The sequence below is a fragment of the Amblyomma americanum genome, chromosome 1 (assembly GCF_052857255.1).
Source record: "Amblyomma americanum isolate KBUSLIRL-KWMA chromosome 1, ASM5285725v1, whole genome shotgun sequence".
In the NCBI taxonomy this organism is placed as follows: domain Eukaryota; kingdom Metazoa; phylum Arthropoda; class Arachnida; order Ixodida; family Ixodidae; genus Amblyomma; species Amblyomma americanum.
In genome coordinates, this window is record NC_135497.1 from 487936264 (window position 1) to 487964131 (window position 27868).

The 27868-nt window shown below is 46.6% G+C and overlaps 1 protein-coding gene across 2 annotated transcripts in view; it reads right to left on the reverse strand.

Moving 5' to 3' along the window:
• Positions 1–27868, reverse strand: part of LOC144116082 (multidrug resistance-associated protein 1-like) — a 207216-nt gene that overhangs the window by 41443 nt on the left and 137905 nt on the right. For both annotated transcript variants that reach the window (XM_077650741.1, XM_077650740.1), the window contains 6 exons: positions 26783–26959; positions 17339–17506; positions 11334–11515; positions 8119–8194; positions 2691–2901; positions 988–1298 (listed from right to left, as the gene is read on the reverse strand). In XM_077650741.1, coding sequence (XP_077506867.1) covers positions 988–1298; positions 2691–2901; positions 8119–8194; positions 11334–11515; positions 17339–17506; positions 26783–26959 — 1125 coding nt within the window. The remainder of the gene's footprint in view (positions 1–987; positions 1299–2690; positions 2902–8118; positions 8195–11333; positions 11516–17338; positions 17507–26782; positions 26960–27868) is intronic.

The following is a 27868-nucleotide window of genomic DNA, read 5'->3' on the forward strand; positions in this document are numbered from 1 at the left end:
GATTTTGCATCTAGACGACGTGGTCTTGTTTCAATTCACTTGTTTTGCATCGTTTGTATATTCGTCCCGTGGAAGTTGCATCTTGATTTGTGCAACTGATTCGTATGGGCTCCATAAGATATGCTGGGCACCCTGCCATTACAATCGACATGTTCCTCGTCTAGAGTTCCTGCGCAAAACAGGCCCAAATTTTAGGGTCTTGACAATGAATCTACCCGCCTGCTTCATGTACACATCGAGTTGGGATTTGTATTTGTCGTCTGCCGTAATAGCGATGTCTTTCTCTGCGATGTCATTACATGGCAGTTAAGAAAGTGGGCGGAATGCGGCTGTGCGCGATTTTGCCGGATTTTTTTTCCTCAATTGCAAAGCCTTCATTTTGTTTGCATTTTAAAGAGCCGCTCCAACTTCTTTCTATTTCCTCAGGGGCCGCGAGTTATATAGAAAAACGAACGCATAAAGGCGGATTCGGGATTTTGTGAGCTCGAAGTATCGCTATAAATTACATTAGCAGCCTCACACCGAGAAAAAAGTGGCAAAGCCCAAAATAGAGTAAAAACTTAGGAAAATGTTTACTACATTCGAATAAGTGCGAAAGCACGGATTTTAGCTGCGTAGAAGACGACGAAGAGCGGACAGTGTCGCGTGATGGTGCGTTCGCGCAAGGCGAACAGACAATGGACGATGTTCCTCGGGGTTGGTTCCCATCGGATTAGTGGTTACGCACGAAAATGTTCCCTCCGAGCAGTGTATCTTACCCGCAAATAAAGAGAGAGATGGTCAAAAACTAGGTATTGATGCAGGATACCATGTAAGTCGATCAAACATTTAGCGCAAAGAAATATGTAGGCAGTAGGCGTATGACGACGGTGGGTTGTTTGGTTGGCCTCAAGACTTCTAAGTGCTGTGAAAAGCTTCCTTCTGTCTTATGTTAAACGCGACCGCTGCTTCGACGCAAGGGTGCAGCAACCCCGCTCGTGTGCTCACCAGGCCGAAGAAGACGAGGACCGCGGCGACGCCCCCGACAGCCAGCACGCGCGGAGACTGCGTGGCGATGACGGCGATCTTGGCGGCGGTGAAGAGCACGCTCTGCACGCTCTGCTTGCCGCTGAGGAACGTCCGCGAGTCGATGAAGTCCATGTCTGCCGAGAAGCGGTTCAGGATGCGGCCCCGGGGCAAGGCGTCAAAGAGGGACACCGGGCTGCCCAGCACGTGGCCCAGCATCTCGCTGTGCAGCCTCTGCGAGAGGCGACGGCTGCTCACGGCCAACAGCAGACCTCCCGCGATGCGGCACAGCACTGCGACAGAAAGGCGAGAAAAAAAGGATAAGTTGCGGCGAGTAACAGGCACACACAGGAGCTTCCAGGCCTACGAGGCCTGGCGAGCGGCGCTAAAAGGGTTCCGGGTCCCACCGGCGGCACGCGGTTTTTTATCCTGGTTTAAAATAATTTACCTTTAAACAATTACTCTTTCATTGATGAACACCACAAATTAAGAAGAATCCCCTATGCTGCTTTGGTTTCGGTGACTTTTGGATTCCACCATTGTATGTCCAACGAACCGCTCATTTACCTTGCCTCGTCTGCTCAATAGCTAACGCGGGCCTCGGTTCTGCCACTCTTTGTGCCATAGGTTGCGTGTAAGAGTGTTCTCGCAGAACTTCTGCCCTCACCGTTCGTTCACGTTTCACGTCGCACTCGCACGTACTACAGGGCGTACTGCATCCGCCGCTGTGATCGAGGATGGTGATGGTGAATACTCTCAAGCTTCGGTTACACTACATATATTACCTCCGAAAGCAGAAGATTTGACAGCCGTCGCCGTAGCTCTGCTCGTAGAGCACTGGACGCCAAATTCGGAGATCGTGTGTTGGGATTCCAACGGATGCATGCCGTTGGTTTTTTTGCTTTCTAACCTTTAAATTATTACGTTATTAACATCTCATTGATGACCTCTACAAATTAAAAAAAGAAATCATCTATGCTTCTCTGGTTTCTGTGACCGTCGGCTTCTTCGTGTATGGGATAACGAGCCCCTCTTTTCTCTTCACTTGTCTGCTCAAGGACAGGCCCGGGCTAGTTGCTTTTATACATATTTGGCTGCTGCAACCTGCTTAAAAAGTGACAATGCAGTCGGCAGTAAACAGCTGCTAGATTGACTTCTAGTATGTCCTTATCAAGGTCGCGCCACAGCTAAGCAGCGTTTAGCAACCAGTCGCGTTGGTTAACGTACGGCGTGGTGGAAATGTTTCCTTCATCCCTGTGAGCTTTTTAGCGATGACGGAAATGCTGCTTAGTACTGCGCGCGCCGGCTTACCGGCGAATGCTCAGTACGGTCATTGTTGCTTTTCCCTGGAACTTTTGTACGAGATAACGCATATCGCAGGCGCGGAGAAGTCATCACACGGTGCACAAGTAAGATAGCCAGAGTCTTCATTCCTGCCTGGTTAATTCAGTTGCCAATCTTCACACCTTTACACTGCTTGCCGTGGGCGATTTATCAGCCTGACCACGTGCCTTCAGAGAGAAAAAAACTTGAGTGTTTTTCTCGGGTGTACCTGAGCGATGCACATACGACATTAACAGGGGGAGCGGCTTATTTCACCATTAACCGTACTCTCCACGACTGCCGATGCCAGCTGAGCTGCCGACACCGCCTCGAGTTCCACCACCAGCAAAGAGCGTACGCACCGTCGAATGCGCAAAATCCGACCAGCACTTTGATCCAGGAGTCTCGGTGTGCGTCCACATTCGCCTCGCCATCTGAGGACACGTCCGTCCACAGCTTAATCCAGAGCTGCTGCAGCGTCAGCGCCGTCGCACTGAGGACGAACGCGCCCGAAGCGACCATGGCCGGCCAGCCGGAAAGCCTCACCAGGGCGCAGAGAATGCTGAAAGAAGACTGGGAACGCGTACCGCAGTAAGCTTACTGAGCGGCATCTTTAAATGCAAGAATTAGTGCCTTAGTGGATACTGTAACCTATTTTCACAGCGGATGTTCTTATTGCTAGAATGCATCTTGAAACCGCGCTAAAAAGACAAGGGACGAGGAAAAAACTAACAGGACAGAGCGCGGTTCCAGGAAGTTCCTCGTTTTGTCCTGTTAGTTTCTTCCGCGTCCCTTGTCTTTTTAGCGCGGTTTAAAGATGCATTCTTATATTAGTCACCAACTAGCCCGTCTCTCTCTATTATACTTGTTCCTGTTGCGCAGTTTTCCCTACAATCAATTACAAATTTACACCATCGAAAGTCGCTATACCGCAAGGTCATTAAACTTACACTCACAAAGCTGTTCATCGCACGAACAGATGTTGACCGTATTTTGCTCGCCAGAGTAACGTATTGGCAAACAACAGACCAATCAACCGTCTTTTGTAGAAGCAGCGGTTGCTCTCGTATTTGCATAAATGCCTGAACCCTCGCTGGAGCTTTGCTTTTTGATAGTGCTGCTCCTGCGTCGTTAGGGCGCATTGCATTCAGGGCTGGCGAAGTTTGTGGAAATAAGCCACCTCGAGCTTAGCTCATCGCCCGCAGCCGCTACGTCCACAAATGGTGGCGCCATGTTGCGGCACCAGAAGCCACGGCGATATCCTGCCTCAATAGCAGTTCGTGAAAAGCTCTGTAACGTGCTCACACCGTCTGCCTGAAGTTAAAAGCTCTGAAGGATCTTATATTTTGTACCTTACGCGCTGGGGTAGCGAAGCGGGCAGCCCTGCAGCGGAGGCCGAGCAGAGACTGCCGCATGGTCCGTGCGTCACAGATTGTCGCGATTTGATTGACGTCGTTCTGCACCCTCCCGCAAGCACGCGGTTTTCGAATGGCACGAGAAATGACCCAAATTAGTCGAGCAACAGCGGCGAGCGTAGTTCTTTATTCAAAAACTCTGAAAAGTGACGTGGCTCCTACTAATTGCTGGGTACAAATTTCTATTTGCAGCCAGGTGCCTATGGGCAATTGTTACAAAGTTAACTTATTAAAATTTAGTCAATAACTTTACTAGTTCCCATATTTCGACTGTATTTTAACGGCCGTTAGAACTGATATTACTATACCGCGAAAAGCTTCTTTTTTCCTCAAAAAACAATTAAAAAATTCGGATCTTATATAACGAAACACATGGTATTGTCAGCTTCAGATGAAACGCGAAGGCCATCACAGCGGGAAGGGGAAAACGAGAAGAGACTCACCCACTTCAAAAAGTGGGACTGTTGAACTCTCCTTATTACTCTACGGAGCGTGATGCTGCGTTCGAAATTGGAGGCGCTGTATTCACACCTGCTACCTCGATTAAATCTGGATGGCCGGTTCGTCCCTGCCTCTTCGGAAGCATGACGGCGCGAGCTTACATCATTTAGAACGCCCCATATCATAATGTTTATCGGTCGAAAGATTTAATTTATTTAGCTAGTGCCTGTACCTGATGGACATGTATCGACTAGCCCAAGAAAGCATCCTTTAGGCGGTGCTGTTGTCTCTGAAAAGCATCTTGGGACCGACGTTTTTCATGGAAGTGCAGTTGGGCACCGTTTTTTATTCATTGCGTATTATTAATTAAGGCAGCACCAGAGAATAAATCAAAGGTGGTTGTGGCACCTCATCGTCTTGCCTTCTGTCTTTTCTTTCCATAGTCTTCAAGTTGCTGAAAAGTAGCGCTCAGGCTCCAATGTCGACTGAAACAATCAACAAACTAGCCTACTTTTAAACTTTCGCGAAGTGAGAATTTAATTTAGGATGCTGACCTGCGCTACGTGCTGCAGTAAGTGTTATTCAGACATGCCATGCAATTCAGGGCTGAAACGACCAAGCTCTGAAACGCGTAGTGCTGATATGCGCCGACTTAAGTATGCGCACCCTAAGTGAGGCATCAGACGAGTGCTACCGCTTTGGCTGCTAGGAGACGGGAATTAGCGTTAACCCTTTGAGGCGCAACGTACAAAATTGTGCACATACTGAACTTGTAGCATTTTGTTAGACTGTGCTACTCCCGGTAATGGTTCCTTTGGTTCACGTGAATTGAGTATTCTTCCGAATACAAATCCGGTACTTTTTGTACGAACGATTGAACTTGGTAAAACTGATGGTTTTTTTCGTTTACTGCATTGTAAATGTGCTGAAAAAATATTGAGGGAAATAAAACATTTTCGACTATTTTAATGGAGACAATCTTTATAAGAATAATATCGCTTTTTTCTCTGAATTCTTTGCGTGTGGAGCATCTTCGAAACACAAAATCATTCCATATGCCCTGACGAGTTAAAGGGACACTGAGGAGAACTCTGTCAAACTTTTTTTTAGCAAAATCTGATAGTTCGGCATTTCATGGCTTTGTCGCCACTTGTCCGGGAGCGAAAGGTGCATTTAATTCAAAAGAATTTGGATTAGAAGTTGGAAAAGTTTTTCCCGTCACTCCGATTCAAACGCGGCGCCTCTTTTGACGTCACTACTCCCTCTTATGACGTCAAAGGGGTGAGTGAATTGAAACGTGACGTAAACGCAGACTCCATGATTTCTGGCGGCTAGCGGTGCGGTCTAGCAGCAGCCGAAATAAAAGCTACCTCCGCCGCAAGTTGAAGGCCTCTATCGGGGTCGCTACCGTCGCTTCGTTTACGTCTGCACCGGCGTCTTGCCAGCGTTACGATCGATCCCGTTCCCGAACCCGACAACGAAGTTCTCGCAAAAACTACGGCCTGCATTTCAGCGACCTCAGCCCCACAGAGCGTGCGATGCTTTTGAGGGAACACGGTTAGTTTAGGCTCCGGCGGGTCATTTCCCCCTTCCACCGTGAGCAGCCGTTGCAAACTAAATATCATAATCCCAGTGCGGGGAGTCGCGAGGGACCAGGACATGGTCGGCGCGTTGCGCTCATCAGAGGCTGGCCGGGGCTTTGGGGCCAACGGATTGTGATTCCTTGAACGGTGCGGTTGCACGGTGCAGCAGGCTGCGTCGAGGTCTCCCACGGTTGCAAGGGCCAAGTTATTTATTTTTTGCCACAAAAAACGGATGGGTGCTCAAGGGCGGTCGCGTTTAAACTTGGCGGCTTTACACTAAAGCCGGCGCACGACGCTTCAACGGCTTCCGCTAGATCCAACGGGTCCACTGGATCGGGCTCTCTCGCCCACTTGCATGTACCTTCAGATGTGTACCGTGAATGGATTAAATTGGCCGAGAGCTCGAAAAGAACAATTCCGCCCAACTGCCGAAGATATTTAATTACGTCACAACGCGCACCTCGCCGCGGAGCCGAATCAGTCTGGCCGGGCCGTCGGAAGCTGGCACACTCGGCGCGAAATAGACACACGCTCCAAGTCACCGCCAGTGCGGTCAGAGTGCACCGAAGCCGCCGAACGCATCGGCGGTCAAGCGCAGTTGGAGTATAGAGGGTCTCGCTTTGGCCGACGTGACGTCGCCGTGCAGCACGCTCGCGCGCGTTACGATGGAGCACAAACGCGCCTTAACAGAGCCTGCGCTTAATCGCTAATCAACGCATTCGGTAGCAGCATCTATGGGAGCCACAGAAACGCCCCGCCCACTCACCGAATAAAAAAAAATCCTGTGCCGAGGCTCGGAATGGAGCCAGGACCTTTGGCATTTGAGGCGGAGAAGCTACCACTCTGCCACGACGGCTCAAGGCTCATCTAGTGAATGCACTCTTCCGATGCAGAAATCTCTGCGCTTTCGCTACCTGTCTCCTGGCCTAACAGAGCTAGGCCATGAGCAATTTTTTTTTTCCTTAACTGTTTTGTACCTTGTCTCCCGTCCCTAATACACGATTTCCGTTAAGTTGTTTGAAGATGTCTGGCACAGCCGAGAATATTACGCCGGGCGAGCGTGCGAGGACACAAGTGATCTTTATACTGCGAACGGCCTTGCACGACCACCGACCATCGTGCCATCATAGTTTTTCATCCACCGTGGCGATCATCTTACAAGCATTAACAGGCTCCTTCAAAGGTTAACTAGCACTTGAGCGGCACTTGGAGTTCCTCTGCTGTTCGGCGCTTGTATATCGAGGCGCGTCAAAAACAAGACCACTGGGCACGCCAAGCTCATAGACGGGAAGCGCCATAATAAATCGAAACTCTCCTGGCCGCCTCTGGCGCCGCCAAGCAGCGGTTTTCTTTGCTTCCAACATTCAGGTTGTATTTTGTCTGCCTTCCTTGCGTGATAAAAGTGAACTATCGGTTTTAAAACAAAACTCACTTAAATATTGAACCGCGCAACCTTCCTTTGTCACTTTCAGAGATTCGCGGTGAATCTCCGAAGGAAAATTTCTCCAAAGTGGCGTCTCTTGTCCTATGACGTCTCCACGCTTGTACTTGCGAGATTGGCCTGTGGCGGCGATACCTGTATTTTGGTTCTTGCTATATTCTACCTTACAAGAGCTTTTGTTTTCAGTAAGAGCGGTGTTTTTGTGATCAGGAGCTGGTATTACATCGATACAAGCCAACTTCAATTTCTCCTCACTGTTCCTTTAATGTTAGATATAGTAGAGTAGAGCGGCAAGCTGTGCTGTTTGGCGGATGTTCATTTTGAAAAACGAATAACTGGGGTAGAAAGCAACTAAAATCTCACAAAATGTGACATATCAAGGTATTTTAAAGTGGCAAATTCCAGCCGCTGTGACATTGTACAAATGTTTGTATATGCTTGGAAAATGATATTAAGTTGCTCCTCGGTATTGAAAAACTAACGAACTGGCTTCCTTGAGGCCAGGGTATACTATTTATGCGGAAAAATATCTTTTTAATTAACAAAGGCTACCCGAAAAGGCTGAGGAAGGAATGACAAGGCCAGGAGAATCGTTTTTGGGCAGCGGTTGCTCGCCGAGGATGGCCCCAGCGCGGAGTGAGCACGTTGACTACCGAAGCTCGTTGTGTTCACGACATTTCGTATCGCTGGGCACCTCTTTAGTGTGTGCGTTCTGCTGTTCAGTCCCCTTGTCCAAGCTTGCGTGAAGTGTTCAGTGAATTTTTGCCAAACGTTAGTTTGACTTCTCCGTTTCTTCCTGGTTACAAACAGCCACCTGTTGTTGACCCGAACTGCTGGACCCTCGTCATAAAGATTGCATGTCGCGGACATGTCTAACCTATAGGACGACTATGAGGTGAAAACAACATACCTTGTCTGAACCTTGTTGCTCTTTTTGAATGACACGTCCCGCTGATTCGTTCTCTTGACCTTCCTTGGCTTGAGCTCTAACGGAAAGTTTGAACGCCCATTAGAAAATAGTGCCGGCTTTATCAGAACCGTGCGCTTCTTTGGACATGCTCCCGCAAAGAACAATCTTCAGAATGCACGCTTGAAGAGAACTGAAGATATCGGTGTTTACGCAGAGCAGCACAAAGCAATACTCACACCCGTTTGTGCAGAAACATCAGTGCGATTCTGTTGTTAATGGCGCATAACGCATCCTTGCCGCAAGATTGTTTCTTTATTATTTCCGTTTCTCGCGGAAAAACGCCATCGGTGTAATAATGTGGTAAGGACTTTCATACCTTCGTGCTGGGCAATAAAAATGTTATGCAAATTTTTTTGCGGGTGTTGGCGCCATAGACAATGTGCCCAGTGTGGTCGCGTGACCTAGGAGGGCATGACGCAATTCAGTGTTGGGTTAGCCCTGTCATCACCACGAGGCAGAGGGTTATTGTAGAGCTGTCCTGCTCATCTTCGTCTGGCCGAAGGTCAATCGTAATGCAAAAGTTTTATATGCGCTTAGACAGACAGTCGGCCCCATGAACGGCTAACATGGTTTTTATAACATGTCGATAATTTACTGGCTAGCGAGAACCGATAGATATATACGTGCACTCACCGAAAGCACATCGTCGTCTAATTCTTATGCAACGAAAGTGCCATTCCAAGAAGTAGCTTCTCTATAACCTGAATTAACTGAACACTGTGATCTAGAGAGAGTAGATGCAGGCTTTCACGAAAGGGCGCGTCTTGAGAAGGGTGAATAGACAGAAACAACGGAATATATTTCACTATAATGTGGGAGTCTCTCCGCAGATGTTGAAACAGCCACACTCACTCTCCCTGAGGACGTAAGGTTTTGAGATACCATAGGTAATGGAAATATATCTGCCGTAGACGTTAGCACAACGAGATTGGAAGATTGTTGGCTGAAGAGCAGGGCGGTGGCGTAAGGATGCAAATTCAGGATTAAATGTTTGTCGAACGCAAAAGAATTATTATTTAAAGAAAAAATAATGAAGTAATAATTACTATCGCTAAATTCGGAAGATTCGATAGTGAATCTAAAGGAAAAAATTTCGAGGATGGTGGCATCTGCCCCACCCTATTTCAAAGGGGACGTTCGTAACATTCATCCGTCCATGTAGATGGCTCAACACAGAGCTTGAACTGCCCTTTTTGCAGTTTTAGAGGGAGCTAAAAAATACTCTAAAGCGCGTGTCTAGCTGGCTGTTCCTTAGAGTGCATTTCAAAGCCCAGAATCCGTAGCCTGGGCTACTATACACTACAGGCAAACCTTTCTCACAACTATTGAAAATCATCGAGTTCTCATGCTCTTCGCAATGCAAATTCAGGGGCTTCTACTGTAAAGCAAATAAAAGGAAATCAATACACTATAATGAATATTGAATTTCCCACGTATTTTTTCAAGCACAGTTCCAGTATCTGCTGCCACGTAAATCGATGACATGCGCTGAATGACGTACTGCATGTGCCAATCGCCGCGATGTAACAGCGAGAGCTTTTAACTGACGTGTTGTTAAACGATGAGAGTAGTAAGTGATTTTTATGCTCCTCATACACGTTTCTTTTAGGGTTTCCCTACGAAATTCATAGGTTTCCTCTGATTTCTTGTTCTTTTCCAACATTCTTGTACGAAAATTTTGAATATTGAGAAATTGTGAGGCACATTTACAGGAGTATTGAAAGTAATTGTTCATTCTTCTGTTAGGCTGCAAAATCTTCATTTTAAAGTTTTTCAATCGGTCGCATTGAGCAGTTAAGGCTGCCAAAGAGAACCAGTGGGAATCGCTTTTGACGATAGCGAGAAAGTTAATGGCAAAAAGCTGTAAGCTTGCCGATGGGAGACCTGCGTATATATTGACTTTTATCTTACAATATACGATGAACTGCGTTCATAAACTCTTTCCCATTAAAAAATGTTTTTGTCCAGAATTCTAGTCCATGGTGATGGGAGCTTGGCCACATGATTCTTGATAATCACGAAGTGAACACTTTGTGTTTGTACCGAACTGTCGGGCATGTCGCCTGTTATTTCGTTCTTAAATTCGCTAGTTTTTACTTTTACACAGTGTGCCAAGTACAAACATCGAGCCACTAGATGACTTGTGTTGTAAAAGCATGGCGAGACTCAATTATTTCCATTTCTAGGTCTGTAAGCTGCTGCTCCTTATATCATGATAGATGTAAAGAAATTCTTAATCCCAACCACGCAGAAGTGGAAACAGTAATAGCCTTCATCGCAAACTGGACGCGCGCCACTGAATACACAGCTCGTTCTTAACAGAACATTGTGAAGTTATGAGACACGTGAAGAAATTCAATGTGTGCTTCTTTTGCTACTTGGAAAGAAAATGCCATGATAGGCTTCAAAATAAGCCATGTGACAAAGAATAAAACTGCACAGGTAAAAATTCCAGTTGTAAATACATTTGAAGGGCAACGTTTCCTGTGAATAAACTTTCGTTGTGAGTCAGCGCGCGTACTGTGTTTCCTTTATTTTCGCCCGCGTTTTTCGCGCCGTTGCCCTCAAAATAAAACTCTCATCGACTGTAAGCCCTAATTACTAACCATGAAATTGAGAGACACGTAGGTGCAGGTAAAAAATTGCAGGCGGCTTATCATGGCTAAGCGCGGAATATTGTGCTGTAGCACGTGAATTATCTGGTCTAGCGTTGTTTTGCCTTCTTTGGCGTTGTTAGCATTGTTATTAAAGGTTGTAAAGTCGTGAGGTTGAGTGCAACATGAAGTTCGATGTAATGTGTGCATGCAAGGCGATTGTTGCTTACAGTGAAGGTCATGAAAGAACACGACAGAACATGCCAAGGCATGCCACTGTCAAGGCCGAGTCAAGGTTTGATCATGGTCATGTCTAGGTCACCGGTCAAATGCCAAGTCATGCTATGACATGACAAGCTATAAGGATGATGTGATATGGTAGACTGTGGTATGACATGGTATGACTTAGTTGCAGCTTGCCGTGTATCAGAGGCTTCAGGGTCGTATTTACGGTTGCCAGAAATCCGTAAAGTGCGGCTACTACGTAGCGCTACTGCAGTTGATACTTTATGCAAACTAGCAGAAAAAAAATATACGGTTTCAAAAAGAGCACAAGCTGACCCGTCTTCCTGAGCGCAGTGCACTGCCTCCGCCCGGGCTCCTTCCCTGAGGGTCTCTGGCGAGTCTTGGTCGGCCAGCAGATCTTCCACGCAGGAATAGACGCGGACTCCCCGGTCGTGCACGAGCACCAGCTTGTCCATGTGGCGCAAGTAGCCACCTTGGTTGCACACCATTATGCGTGTCTGCAGAGTGTGCAGCGTATTCAGTTGAAGAAATACCGACAAATTCAGTTTCCTTTATAATTTTAGTATCCGCTCGTATGCCTCGCTTATAATGCTGCCCCGAAGTTTCATTGCTGAAATTGACCGCGAAGTAGTCTAAAAAATACTCCTTTGAACCTCGGCGGATGTGTATTGTGGGGGAACGCCGGAACAGTGGGCGCTTTCCACCGTTAAGGATTTCTGCGTAGATACTCGCCTTGCGGAGCAGATTTCTTCACTACTATTCTGCCCATTTGATCATGTTTATTGTGCTGATCAAGACTACTTTTGTTAAATTTGTGACTGCTAAATTTCTGGTGTGAAGCTTTCTTCTCACTCTAGATATGTCAACGGCAGTGCACTTCAAAAATTTGCAACCAAAATTTGTGCTTTCTCAGGATATCTTAACCTCTAGTGCGCCAGCAACAAAGCGGTAATGCTTAACCAGCCAGCTGTCACAATATCTGAATTCTGTGGCTTTCCTGTAAATTGACATCCTGTATTTGCACATAGTGCACATTGCCGCCCTACTCCCATATTTTTTTTACTATCGCTCCCTCTTTCTTTCCCTCTCCCTGTTCTTTTATTCCCGCAAGCCGAAGCTCAGGTGCTTCAGGTTTCGATGGCAGATGCCGCGGCTAGCCACATTGTTTACTTTTATTGTTAATTTTAATAATAAATAGCCACCAACAACAATAGTAGTATGATAAAAAGCATTATATTATAAAACAATTTTCTGGAGCCATAGCATCGAAACTTTGTGAAAGTGGTCATAAAATTATTTCTAATGTGCTAAAAATTTGGCGCAAATCCATCCATAAAAGAAAAACATTTAGGAAGCCGATTCCCTCCTTAAGCGATGGGGAAAATTATCGGTAAAAAAAAACATGGTGTTGGATTTTGTTACATAATCACCATGTAATGTAGAAGTGCCAGCTGGAGAAAGGTGAGCCTAAACAGCCATGTACGGGGAACAGGGTAAAAGGCGAGGGTGAATGGCGAAAGGAAAGGAGAAAGGGGAAGGGTCCCGGTGAGTATAGGGTTCGAGGCAATTAGAACATACACGATAGGTACGTAGGCTAGACAAAAAGGGCAGGCTTGGTGGAGAGGGTGTTCAGAGCTTCCAATAGGAATCGCAGAAAAATGGTTAAAGACAGAGGCAAGTGGAGCAGAAAAAGTGAGGACTCAGTAACACCGCAAGCAAGAAAATAAGCAAGCAAGGCAGTAGGAAGCGTGGGATTTGACAAACAGGTCCTAACTATATGTGTGGGCTTAGTAATAGTGGACAGAATGAGGACATAAGCGACAATACAAGGTTTGGTTTGATTTATTGCTTTGGGTATCCGAAAGCGACTCAGGCTATGACAAACGCTGTAGTGGAGGGCTCCGAATAATTTTGACCTGCTGGGGTTCTTTAGAGTGCGCATATTGTACAGTACATGGGTCTCAAGCATTCTCTTTCTACGTCATTGCTGCCGTCGTAAACCGACTGGACTCCGAAAAAGGCTTGCTTGAAAATAAAAACAGCATTGCGTGCGGAATGGCGCATCAGAGACACGAGATTATGGGCAAGAGGTGGCAGGCAATGTTGACAATTTGTGCTAAGCATGCACACCGAGTGATACGCGCAATAGAAACAAGAGTGGAGCAATAGGTAGTTATCACATAGCCTCAGCAACAAAACCTCATATAAGTGCGCGGTAACCCTTCATTTATTTCTTGTTTATTGTTGTTCTACGGTTCTGCTAAAACTAGTTCCGAAGAAAGAGTGCCTCACGCAAACTTAGTGAAATCGCCAAAAACTGCGCATTTAATGTGTGCTACGAGATGAGCTGCTACACCAATGACTGCGGATTTTTCGAAGTTGTGAAAAATATCAAGAAATTGCGCTGGTCGATAAGAAGATCACATTGCTGGGAGAGAAGCACGAAACACAACATAGGCTAGAAGGAAGCATGCTCTACCTGTCCTCGAATATGCCCTGTTGTGAGTGCTCTTGTGAAATAGATGAAAAGCGCTACCCGTCCCTTTTGGCTGCTTTTTTCCCCCTAATATTAGGCGAGTAGGCAGCCCTTTTGTCTATCTCAAGTGCACTTGCCTTGTTCCGCCTATCCAATTTTCGATCCGGAAGTTGCGCTTTTACCTTTGGTACCCGGTGCTGTGTTCCAGGCAACTGTTTTCCGTTTCGGAGAAACACGGAAGTACAAACTATTCCACTTGCAGCAGGCTTGAGTTGTATTCTGGAACTGTGGTATTCTGCAGTAAATGAAGCTTCACTACCAAAACTAATGACGACACCTGGTCATACCTATCCCTTCCTAATACACACAGGCGCACCTACTGCCTCTTCCATGTGGGCAGTCTGCAACGAGGCAGAAAGTTGAGGTAGTTTGTATGCGTTCATCTTAAAAAAAAAAACCACAAAATTCTAGACAAGAGCACTCGTATGAATACTTATGTCGTGTTTGAAGTTTACTGTATAACAGCCGTATCACAAATTACGCAAAGTGAGCGTTATCCATTAGGAAGAAAGGCTAGAGCAAAGTTGGTACCCAGGTAACGTGATGTTCAAGACAAGAAAAAAATTACTGTGTGTGTAAAATGCAAAGGCACACGTAAGAAGACGAATGAACACTGCAGTCCCGTGATTGTACCGTACGCTCATCCACTTATCAGCGGAATTAGGGTTGCCGACAGATATGGCGTTCCAGCCACGTTTTCATCCGCGAAGATGTATTAAGTTAATGCTCAATGTTTAAAAGATAGCGTAAGGGTGGTGAAACCGAAGGGGTAGGAGGGTGTAATATCAAGCATGTTTCGTCGTTCTTCTCCAGAAAAGTCGAGTGTATAAAGTGTGGGTGAATGTGCGAACTTTTGAACATGTAAATCCGTGAAGAAGGGTCACCGCTCGCGCAATTTGCGCACCGCTGGTTTCAAGGACAAGTGCTGGGTTTTGTCGCCGGGATGGCGTGACGCGGCAGACAGTGGAAGAATTTCATAGCTTGAAAATTCATCATGTTTGACCGATCCGCCATGAGCCTGTCTGACAAAACAAAAGATATTTGTCGGAAAATAGATTTGAGTGTTAATGTTTCCCGCTCAATGGCTGGCACGTGGCGTGTGATTCATCTGGGTTGTTTTTTCGGGATGAGAATCAGTTTATTGTAAACGATGGATCAGTGCATACACATATTTGACAAATACAGGGGGAGGTCCTCAAGCATAGCAAAACGTTCTGTTACAAACTTGCAAAAATCAATATCTACAAACAACAGCGGATAAAACTGAAACTGATTGCATAAAGTAATTAATAAAACACGCCAAAATTCAAGATGATACAACTATAAACAGAAACATAATTTGGGTGAATGTATATATGTGCGTAAATAGAGGAAAACAAGTCAAGTGAGTGCACCGTATGCTCTATCTATTGGAAAAAAAAGAGTTTTTATCGTGAATTAAAGCAAAGTACAAAAAATACGTTTGAAAATATGAATGTTAGATGATTGCTTTATACCAAATGATAACGAATTTCACAAAAACGAGGCAGAGCAATTTGCTGTTAATTTAACGTAGCTAGTTCAAGGCTTCCATACCAATAGGGAATTTTTTTGGCACGAAAAGCCAGTGAAACTTCGTCGAAGAAACTGGATACTATTAATTACCGGAATGGGAAGCCATCCTTTCGTGAACTTAAAGATGAGAATTCCAAGAGAATCATAAACCATGGATGAGACCCCTTGGGTGTTAGCAGCATGCACTAATGGTTATAAATTGTTAATAGCATAAATAGTTATTGAAAGTAACAATGCGTATAGTTCTTTCTTTACTTGTTGTAGCGGTGATATGTGTGTTCTGTAGGTGTTTCCCCAAGAAGGAATGCAATAGTTAATACTACTATGAATATGCGAGTAAATTCAAAGATGGTTCTTTGCGTTTCTTCGGAGGGGCACAGGACCTCTCCAAACGTGAATTCGACGGTGTTGAAGGAGCAGACGATGATTGATTCCATATGATAAATACAAAGAGAGAATATATTTACAAGATGTACAAGGGCAAACTGCTTTACAAGTTGAGTCACACAGACAGTCAAACTGTAACTTAAAAGAAAAGATCTCGCACAGAGAAACTCGACAAGACTTTACTCATCGACCCGAGGTTAGAGTCTAGGTCTGTACAACTACGTGCCACTGCACGGAGCCTCTAGCTCAACTAGACAGGACTAGACAAGACTGCCCTGCAGTGATTTTACATGCAATTTTAAAGCTTTTGCAAACAAAGAAGTTCGGGCGGTCATATTCGAGGCCCGCCTTAAGCTCCGATAACCAATGTAGGTAGCCACAACCCCTGAAGGTTGGGCACAACTTCGAGCCCAGGGCTTGGCTAAAAAGAAAAAGAAACACATACAAAAAACATTCTGAAAACCCTCTCCCCGGAGGGGGGGGGGGTGGGGGGAGGGAGTTCTCGTCCTTATTGCTTGATGCTTTCCCCTTCCCTCCCGCACCCGCACGTCGCCTCTCGAAGGATGAAAAGTTGTTTTACAGCTAATTGGCGAGACCACTGATCCACTGGCTCGCCGCAGGAATGTCAGACGGCGGAGAACCGCGACGCTTCGGTGCCATCGAGAATGCCAAAAAAAAAAGAAAAAAAGGGCCCATCGCGGAATGCGAGGTGTACCGCATTCTGCCGCAGTGGGAACGCTGCCTAAAACCTGGCGGCGCCACGTGCTCGTTGTGCGCGCCTCGCATGCTTTCTTGGTGCGCTTAACAAAGCCAGGTGTCTTCGGTCGTCACAGTGGTCAATCAGCCAGTTCCTCCTGCGCCTTTGCCACTGCTTGCGGGGGTAAGGGGGGGGGGGGTAGGCACATGGGTAGGAGGGGGGGAGCGTAGACCGGAGGCCCGCAGTGACCGCAAGCCAAGGGAATAAAAAATGTACGCGTTGGTGAAGCGCGGCCTTACAATGCTTCTGCAAAGAAGCATCTGAACAAAAAAAGTGAACTGGGAGCAGTGCTTTGTCCTGCGGTTTCCCTGTGTTCTTGTTTCAAAGCTAGCACCTGTTTTTTTTTTTTTTTCAATACGACAGTCCACTCTACTTCCCATGCCTCACTTCTCCCGCGTGTTCCTTAAGGCTAAGCCTACCAGGAAGTAATTTTGTTTGCTTAGGAGCGCGTACAAGTTCCCGCTTTGACAGGCTGCGTTGACCCCATTAAACCGGTGTAAAGACTATATTGCTTCAATCTGCGTTAACTTGCAAAAGGACTACACCGTGCCTCTGCGCAGCAAACGTTCAGAAGAAAATTCGAATACGCACAGGTCTCGCCAATATGAAAGGAAATGGCAGATTTACACAAATGGTTGTATTTTCTTGTTATTAGTGCAATAAACATGAAAATGACTTCCGAATGTCATACGCAAAAGAAGGCTAACTAGTAAATAATTATATGCCAGGAGGTAAAACATAATTTTGATATAACTTTTGTTTGAATGCTCGAACTTTCTTCCCTCATATATTGCAGTTACGTGCACATAAAACACTGCTGCAGATAGCAATAAGATCATTGTGGTAGCCAATTAATTTGTAAACAGAAAAAGATTGTAGGTTTTCTTATATGCGAATAATAAGAAAAGTACTCCTTGAAGCTACTCTAGCAGCCACTCGTAAAGAAATGACGGCACTCGCGATTATTCCCCATTTTAAATATTGCGCATGCCGTCCGGCATGCTGTCAAACCATGGACTATTACAAGGAGCCTCTGTCCTATGGTAACAAGCAGCGAGTCGCGCTCTTAACGACTCCCAGACCTACCTTGTTGCCCAGCATGCCGGTGTGGCCGATGACCGCCTGGAAGATGCTGTTCCCAACTATGGAGTCAAGAGCGCTGAGCGGGTCGTCCAGCAGGTAGACGTCGCTGCGGCTGTACACGGCCCGGGCGAGGGAGATGCGCTGCTTCTGGCCGCCGCTCAGGTTGCCACCCTGGAGACGTCGGAAGGGGTGTCTCTTATTTCGAAGGCGGCAAAGTGTAGTAGAAACAAGCAGTAAGAGAAGTGCCCCGTACTGCTTCTGAAAGGACTTTGAATGTGATCAAACAGGCTTGTATCCTCATGCTCTCAAATACTGCACTGACGACTTTCCCTCAAAATATTCATGCATTAGCTCTTGTTAAAAGAACTCTTCAAGTCTTCTGAGAGTACTGTGCGGTGTTAAGTTCCTCCCGAATGCTTTTCGTTTCTTTCAACTTCTCATACGTAAAAACAAAAAACAGTGCGGAACCTGGGCTATTTATTTATAATGATAACGCCACCCTGAGAGTCTCAAGAACCTGGAACTAGAAGTGAAAATTCTCGTCAACCACAGCTGCTGCACCGGTTTACACTGTAGACAGCGCACTGGGCTTGTTATGCGAAAATTTCAAACCATGAAGTGGAAGCGCCCAGAGGGCTTTTGAAGAAAGCGAGAGCAATGGTACTATTGAGCTGGGAATCATTGCTAGAAGGCACACTCATTTGAATATAAGCACTGAGTTCTGGCGACGGCTCCACGTGTGGCGTCCCCGGAGAAATGCTGCTAGGATGGCAAACAATATACGCTGCCGAAAGTGTGAAACTTTCGATCTCAGCAAGGTCTCACATCAGCAGTGTAGAGCCTATGTTGCGCTAAATCAAATGGGCTACAGCCGCAGTAAGAGTAAGCAAATTTCACCTGGAAGCATCTTTGTAAGACAATAATTTGGTTGCTTTCTGCACAACTCAAAGCCTGCACAGCTTGGCATAGCTGAAGTAAGCTCGACAGACACGACATTTTCGAAACCGTGAGTACGCATAAACAGTTTGTAATAGCACGGCTAAGCTGCTACAGCTGAGAAAAAAATTAAACAAGATGACACCGGTCAACGCAGTCGTCTGCCCCTGGAAACGCTGCTCATCAGGATAATGACAACGTCACATGTGCCTTACACATGCTCTGATGTCCCCTATATTAGAAAGAACCATCAATCGTACTATCGCTTTGCGGAGTGCTCCACCTAAGCGCAAAATTACTGTTGGCAGAGCGAAATGTAAAGACAAAACGAAATTTTGCTAAGAGCTCAGTTAATGCTTATAGACGCTTATGTCGGAATATATTAATTTGCGATTGTTATAATGCGAAATCATTTATTGCTTCATATGTCGCGTGGACCGAATGCGTCACGTTTTCGCCAATCCATAGCCAATCCACAATCCACCAATATACAGCCATCCAACAAGCCAATTTATAATGAGATTCATAATCCACTATCCAATCTAAAATTCAACAAGGCACGAACTGTCAGTGAAGAAAAATAAGATAATTGTGGTCTAGGAGGCAATTGAACCCGGGCCTGCAGCGTGCGAGACGGGGACGATTCCACTGCACCCCTACGATTAGACGGTTCCAGCTGAATAAATTTTGAAAGCGAAAGCCTCAGTAACCTAGCACCGCCGATTTCGCTGCCTGCACGAATGACCTTGAACAGGAGGAGCGGAGCTGCGTAAGCGACCACGTTACGTAGCACGTGACTCTCAGCAGCTGCAGCTGCGCGGACCGCTTCACGCTGCCTATCGAGTGTCTCGCTATGGACGAAGCTATTCAGCCGGAGCCGGTCCTCGAGAGTGGATACTCGCACACTGGATACTCGAGTCTGATCATCCGGCCGGAATTTACATTTCCAACCGTGCGAGGGATCTAGCAATCGACAGGGAGCGTAAACGCCCTAACCGGGCAGCCGAAACCGATGAAGAGCAGGAGCTTCGCCTGGCTCATCGGCGAGCAAAAGATGCTGAAAGGCGTAGGTGTACACGTGTAGCCACGCCTAACCACAGCTAAACCGAGGCGTAACTAGGTGATACCAAAGCTTTCGCTTGAATAACCGGGGCTAGCAAAGCTAAGCCGCAGCCATTTTTTCCAGCATGGTATTTACTACACGAGGTTATATGTGCAGATAGGCGATGTATACAGATCATTTAGAAAAACACGCAGCTTGTCACGGCACTGCATTAGCTAGACAGAAAACGACACAGCTAGCTAAAAAGGCGGCACAGATCGACACCGCATCAACAGCGGAAGCCAATATGGTAGAAAGTTCCTCTCATCATGAATGTCCCTGAGTTGGGGCATCATTGGACTGAAATGTCTTCTGTCCGAAACAAGAGGTTCAACGTTTCGGTCCAGCATGCTATTAAGTCCAATAAGGAAAAACATGTCATATGGTTCGTACTAAGGTTGAGTAGCCGCAAGATGACGAACGCTAGAAATTTAAAAGGAAGTCGTCATTTAGGGTCCTCTGCAACGCATCCCAAAACAAAATCGCATCCTTGCATCCTTGCACTTGTTCGTCCTGAATGGAAGGTACTCCTTGAAATTCACGAAGATACTTTCATCGCTTCCCATCTCTTGCTGCGATGTTTGGTTTAGTTTGGTTAAGGGATGTCCCAAAGCGACTCAGGCTATGAGGGACGCCGTAGTGAGGGCTCCAGAAATTTCGACCATCTTGTGTTCCTTTTTAGCGTGCACTGACATCGCACAGCACATGGGCCTTTAAAATTTCGCCTCCATCGAAATTCGACCACTGCCGCTGGGGTCGAACTTGCGTGTTTCGGGTCAGCAGCCGAGTGCCATAGCCACTGAGACACCGCGGCGGCCTCTTGCACCGATGTCTTGTCTTATTAGACAACAAATAGGAGTACAATTGCCCATTACACAGCGCAAAAACCTTAATTTGCGTTCGTTCTCAAATTACCAAATTATTATGATTTTCAACCTTCATGGCAGCTACATGGCAAAGGCACTCATAGATTGTTTGATAGTGATCGCTCGCATAATGACCGAATTACTACAAGATTTATTTTCTCTGCTTCTTTCAGGTCCTGTGTACTGCGTGGCTCGCCAGCACGCCGTCGCTCTGTCACTTCTTACTATGACTGAAAAAATGCCCGCCCGAAGTAGTATTCGGAAAGAAATCCTCGAGAGATAGCAGTGAAAGCAAGCGCAGGGGACGATTACGTGAAGACGCGAAGCACCTCGCTTATGAAGCGGAGTGGAAGCGTCTTCAAGCGGGAAGAGCCTCGCATCTGAGCCTGCGGTGCCGATAATGTGAGACAACTGGATCAGGAATGGTGCGGCTGCGAAACCAGAGCCGCGAGGTGGAAGACGCAAGCGAAGCACAAAAGACCGCTTTGGAGTTAGAGTGCCAATTCAACGCCAACAAGTATGGTGCTTAATGGTCGATATGCGTCAGATTCTCACAGATGGAGCGAATTTCAGAATATTCCCTCAACTGATTACTTAGGCTGAACCGCCTCAGTGATCAGTTACATCGCAGTTACGTGGCTTAAGAGAGCAACTGGCGCTGTGATTCGCAGTATTTATGGTGACTGCCTGGTTATTTCGTAATTTTGGATCACAGCTGGGTACCGGCCTTTGGTAGACACTAGCGGCAAGTAAAAGAGAATGCAAGGAGTTGGAGAAGTCAATAAGATCTCTCTTAAAAGTAAGTTATCTCCACGTTTGTGAGTCGAATGTGTCTGAGATATGTGGGTTAGCTGTCAAAAAAAGTAAAATGAGACGAAACAGTTTTCTTTGGTGAAATGTTGAACAGGCAATGCCTTTCATCTCTGCTACATCTTCACAAATACGGAGCACTTAGCCTAAAACGGAGAAAATTTCGCAGTGAATTGTATGGAGCATGTGTGGCACTTTTGTTATACATTGTACGGCAGGAATATTATCTATACCATACTTCATTTCAATTAATTACTGCCTATTTACGATGTTACTAATTGGTGAAAAAATGGCCTGGCTTAGCTAAGGTTAAGCCTAGGATGCGAAGCATAATTGATTTGTGAAAGGGTATAGCCTGGTGACACTTGGTTATACTTGGTAATGCTTGGATACACTTGGTTTATGCTTGGTAATGCTTGGATATACAATGCCGCGACGACAATCGCCCCCTAGCGGGAGGAGCGGGAGTTAGCCTTGGTGGTCGCGGCCGCGCGGCGACCGCGGGAGTTGAGCCCCGTTTCTTCACAGCTGGCGTGACGTCAGACCACGTGCTCGGCTGCAGCGCCCCTAGCGGGAGGAGCGGGAGTTAGCCTTGGTGGTCGCGGCCGCGCGGCGACCGCGCGAGTTGAACCCCGTCTCTCCTCAGCTGTCGTGACGTCAGACCACGTGCTCGGCTGCAGCGCCCCTAGCGGGAGGAGCAGGAATTAGGCTATGACGTCACACCAAGCGTGTCATTAAAGGTCAATGGTGGTCGCGGCCGCGCCAGGCTGGGCTATGGTTGAGCTAATTAGTGTCCCTATTATGCTTCGCATAAAAGGCCACCTTCAAATGACTCATTCTAGTATCGAGTGTTCGAGCTGAAGTAACCAGGATTTGAGAAAGGACCAAAGGCCCTAGGTGAGTAAAACCATGTGAGTACTTTTGAGAGTCGCATGACCTAGTCAGCGTTATTTTTTCAACTTATGGGAGTCTAATAATTATTGAGACTAAATATCTAGCTTTAAATTATTGAGAATAAATGCCTAGCTTGGTGTGAGGAATATAGTGTCAGTGCGAAAAATTTTGTTCACATTGAATTGTAGTCTGCTGAAGTATTTGTACCACGGAAACGTATACGTATATTTTTTCTACTGTCCTGAAACATGTGCCACAAAATACAAAGCTGCTGCATGAGAATGGCACTACTGCAACGCTTGAAGATGTATCGAAGAGAACCAAAGCTTGTTTTGATCGGAGCACTGTCCTGTACGGACTCCGTATGCGAACTAAACGAGAAAGATGCTTCAGAACCCGTCACGTGGTACCTTCGTGTACATCGCCGGCTTTCCTTTAAGGCCGGTCATCAATACTGCGTAAATGAAGCAGCAGTTTTACGGCGAGAAGCGTGTATACGATCTGCCGCGATCCACTGGTGGGGCGCTGGGGGTAGATGCGACATAGAGTTAACGTATGAGTACTTTGAGTATCGCGCAGGTCTGCAGATCTGCCGCAAAAAGCATTCATTGTGAATAACACAAGCACTACAAACACAGACACAAAGGAGGTTGGAACACAGCGCTAGAGGGCTCACTGTACTAGAGATTAATTGAAGCAAGGCAGGTAACTGAGCAAGCTGGCAAACAAACATAAAGAAGTTGGTAAACATGTTTGCCAAGTTGCTCAGTTATCTGCCTTGATGCAATGTATTTCCAGTACAGAAAGCATCTAAGCTATGCGGCAAAGCCGCAGAGCGAGACAAGCTTTCTGAGCCTTATACTCGGCATAACTATAGAAAACCAGTGTCCACGGTAAAGTATCGGGAATAGGATCGTCGAAGGTTATCGCTCGAGAATTTACACGCACGCGCACACACACACACACACACACACACACACACACACACACACACACACACACACACACACACACACACACACACACACACACACACACACACACACACACACACACACACACACACGCACACGCACACGCACACGCACACGCACACGCACACGCGCACACACACACACACACACACACACACACACACACACACACACACACACACACACACACACACACACACAGCGGGTGGGGGTGGGCCCTGAAGTGCCGCTTGCATGACGTTGGTGGGAGATGGCCACGCAGCTGTTAGAGCGCAGGAAGCTCCAGCGCAAGGCAGCTCTCGTCTCCGCCCCAGTTTTGCGACGAAAGACGGCTCTAGCCGAATTTTTAAAATAAGCCATAGGCTGGTATAGCGGATAAAATTAAAAAAATAAGTCTACTTCTGAATTCACACCTTATTCTTGCGCACGTTAAGGACCTCCCTGTAAGACCGCTGATCTTTTCCAACTGCATCTTTTTGCAGGAAGCCCGCACCCTCGGAAGCGGCCTTCCATTGTAAACGAGAGCCCCCGCCAGCACAGTGCAGAGGGGAATTGGAGAGGGTCTTTTGGATCCACCGTCTTCACGAGACCCCCTTACGCCGCAGGCTATAGTCGGAGAGGCGCCCGATGTCCCCCAGTTGCCCGAACCACCGTGGGGCCTGACAAAGGCGTCTTTCAGGGATGGCGGTGACGAACACCGGTTAAAGCAATTACGGCGTCGCTTTGACATACTACACCTTTGTCCGCAAAGTTCCGAGACTGAGTCCATTAAAAAAATGCGTTTAACATTTAAATAATTTGTGCAGCACACCTTCAAAATAGTTTCCCTTGCAGTATATGCATAGCTTTAAACGCTTCTTGAGGTCTTGGAAAGAGTTGGAAAACGCTTCTTTTGGCAGGGCTGTCAGCTCCTTTCCTTTGTCATGGCGTCTTGAATGGCCTCCACGCTCCCCATCCAGCGACCTTTTAGGGGTCTCTTCACACGAGGAAACAGGAAAAAATCGCATGGGAGAGGTCAGGCTAGTATGGCGGATGGGGAAGTGCAGTAATGCTGTGCTTGGCGAGAAATTTTGCCACGCTGAGATTAGTGTGAGGCCTTGCGTTACCGTGGAGAAGGCTCCGTTGTACACATGCCCATAAATGAGGGCGATGGCGTCGAATTGCATCACGCATGCGTGTGAGCACGCGGATATAAAACTCCTGATGTACCGTCTGCCCTTGCGCGACAAACTCGTGGTGTGTGATACCTCTGGCATCAAAATAAACTATCAGCATCGTCTTTGTTTCGCCGCACCTTTCTCGACGCCGGAGAGCTTGTGGACCGACATTCGGGGCTCTGCCTCTTTTTTCAAGGATCGTATTCAGCACTGATGCTGCCGACGAATGCAGCATGCTTCTCTGCCTCGGAGAGCAAATCAGCGCTCACTGATGCCCCCGTGTCCTTCTGGTCCTATGTGAGGGAGCGCTGCACAAGTCTGGCATTCAGCATTCGTTTTCCCAAGTTCTCACGCAGAATTAGGTGACACGTTGTCTTAATAATGTCAAGAGCAGCTGATAGCATGCGGACTGTAATGGTGCGGTCTTGCTGTAAGATTTCCCTGATTCGAGCCATGTTGTTTTCGTTCTGTGAGGTTGAAGGGCGCCCCTGCCTTGTGTCGTTTTCCACGTTCTCCCCGAAACGAACCTCTTGTGCCTCTCGCAAACTCGCGCCCGCGATAATGTCTCTTTGCCGTAAGCGTCACGAAGGAGCTCACACGTCTGGGTGGCTGTCTTGGCAAGCTTCACATAGAATTTTATGTTTACATGCTGTTTGATATGGACGTCCATCTCTCCACATTCACTCACAGTAGAATGCGCAGACGACTAGTGACAACGTATCTTTTACATATAGTGCCATCTAGCGGCTGCCACTGCAATTAGCATAAATAGCTCAGGTTAGCGCGAAAAGATGGCGCTACGCATACGGACCAACATTTGTTTCGGGGAGTCGTTCCTAGAGCAGAAAATAAATCAGTCTTGAAACTTGACACACAAAGGATGTAGACGTTTTCAGGATACCGGAGACGTACTACTAGAAACGTAGTATACCGGTTTACCGGACCCATCTTGCGCACGCGCAGTGGCACCCCTAACCACAACAATGCCGTCTACTGACTCAATCCGTGGGAAAACAAGACCGTTCTTTATCTCGTTTGCCGAGGCGGCAAAGAGGACCCTAAAAAAAGCAATTACGGCGTTTTTCTGGCAATGCGTGAGAACCAAGTCGGTTCGCCTTCTCTGGTGCGGCGGCTTCGTGGCCCTTTCCCTTTCCCCACTGTTGGTGCCGGACGACGCATGCTGATGACGGGAGGGAGGGCATCAGTGCCAAGAACTTGACTAGCAACGCGAGCGGAGAGGGGGGTGGCGGTGTGCGTGAGGAAAGTCGGAAACGCCGACGGAATAGGGTGCGGGTACCCTTACCGGCCGGGTACTCTACCGTATTGATTGATTGATTGATTGATTGATTGATTGATTGATTGATTGATTGATTGATTGATTGAGGTGTTTATTAAGACAAAGTTGGTCTGAGATGACGGGACAAAAGGCAATTCACTTCTGCCTCAGTAGGCACCAATTTAAATTGATGACCAGGCTCAGAACGGAACACGGTAAGTCAGCATATGCAGTCAGTAAAAAGTAAACACTGGTCGATGAATAAAAAAACCAGGCAACGCCACCGTATACTTGTACATCGTTAGAAGAAGATGAAAAGAAAAAGGCTAATAACATGCATAAAGCAAGTAAAAGGGTAACGCATATCATACAAAAATATTGAACGAAAAATGTTTATGGGGGCGATAGAGAGAGGAGGTAAGTTTATACACTGTTTTTGAAGTTATGACAGGCACGGCACTGCTCCAGAAGTTCCATAATGCGTGGATGTCTATTTAGTAGTTCAGTAATTAAGTAATCAAGTTTTCGTACACCATACTTTGTTACCAACAGAGGCGTTTGAAAATGGCTATGCCTGAAGTCGTTTGGTTTGTTGCTGTGCAGATATAAAGCATAAAAGTAAACCTGGTAACGGGGAATTTCCTTGTTTTTGATTCGGTTTGTGTTGGTAGCGAGACTCTGGGTTCGAGGCTAAGCGCAACCGAAGGGGGTAGTTCCAACCTCGCCTGACATTTTTGATTGGGTAATTGATGGTTCGGGCGGGCCACTGAATATGACCGCCTCTATTTGTTAACTAAGGGTTTAAAAATGCAAGTGAACGAGTAGAGTTCAGTCCTGTCAGATATGGGACTTGATGCTTAGCATGTAACGCGGTTGTACTTAGGCTCTAACCAGTTAGATCGATGAGAAAAGTAGAGCGAAGCTTGTTTTTTTGTAAATGCATTTCAGCTTATTCCAGCCTTACTCTCTGTATATGTATGCTATAAATATATGCTCTGCTGTCTACAAGCGCGCCTCCTGGTCTTCTTCCACGTCGAGCAACACTACAGGAAGGGTTTGGAAATTTTCCTCGAAGAAACAAAGAGTTTGAAATTCTACTCTCCGGATGGTCTAATTAGCCAGGAGTTCTCCGTTAAGGTGTCCCTCATAGCCTGTGCGTCTTTGCAAAATATTCAAACGGCAAAAGTTTCAATATTTTAACTCTTTTGTTCCGAGTGAACAGCATTTATATAGGTAGCTATTAGCTAACCAGTCTTCAATATTTCATTCCACTGAGAAACGAAAAATACTACAACTAGGCCACCCAAGCCTTAACAGCACTCGGTTGGTATCGTTCCGCTAGGGCCCTCTGCTTTTTTTAAAACCTTCGTTACTTTTAGCATGGACATCCAAGAAGATAGCTTGTGAAACTCTCGGATATCATCTAGCTTACCTTCTCACCGACTTCGGTCAGGTCGCCTCCTGGAAGTCTGTTCAAGTCATCGGTTAGTTTGCAGCAGGCGATGACCTCGTCGTAGAAATCGTCATCCATCGGCTTCCCGTACAAAATGTTGTCACGCACAGTCATGTTGTGGACATGTGCCAATTGCGGGACGTAGGCGATACGACCCTGGGTGAGAAAGGGGGGGGGGTGATGAGAGCCGTGAACTAGCGGGTATGGTCTGACTTGACGAGGCTCTTCCACACTATAAAAATCCCGTAGAGTTCATCTGCACGCCTCTATGCAGTTACGGACACACTGAGGCTTCTCGGTAATGCCTTCAACTCTGGACGCAATATATTTAGTCGCTACGCGCTGTTCGTTCCCTGTGTGGTTCTTGTCATATTTAAGGTGCCTATTGCGCCACGCTGCTCAGTCTAGCAGGTATCAGCTATCACTGTCGGCAGTATCTCGTAAAAGATGGCATCACCTCCAGCAAGGGAGCAACGGCCTGCCTTATTTGGCCAAAATGTGGTTTCGGAGTCGCCCAACAGAGTGATCGGTGTGAAATGCGTATAGGCGGCGAAGCCACCAGGTTCATCACGCCGTAACGAATCTAGAAGGGTGAGGGTTCGGGCTAGTGGGTAGTCAACATGAGGATCCATAGCGCCCTCAATTGAGGGGACACAACACGATCGCTAAACTTCCACTGAATGAACTTTAAATGGCTCTGACAGCCTTATAAAGATCACGCAAGGTACAGGTATAACCTAGTAACAATGATTATCTTGTTGAAGTCATGATATGTCAAAGGAAGGGAGAGATAAAAAAACAATAAAAACAATAAAAACCACCAATTAGTGAGCAAGTTTCACACTATCGCCCACTTTTTGAATCTAAGAAAGCTGTGTCTTTCCTTGATAATACCACCGAAGGATCATTGATAAAATTTTCCAGTCCCTCTTTTTCCATTGCTCCAGCTTCAATTATTTCCCTTGTTTTCTGATCCCTATTTTTTCCTAATACTGAACACTCCTCGAAGTTAGGCGTGCACTTGTGATTACGGCAGTGACGAGCCAAATTACATGGCCCACACAA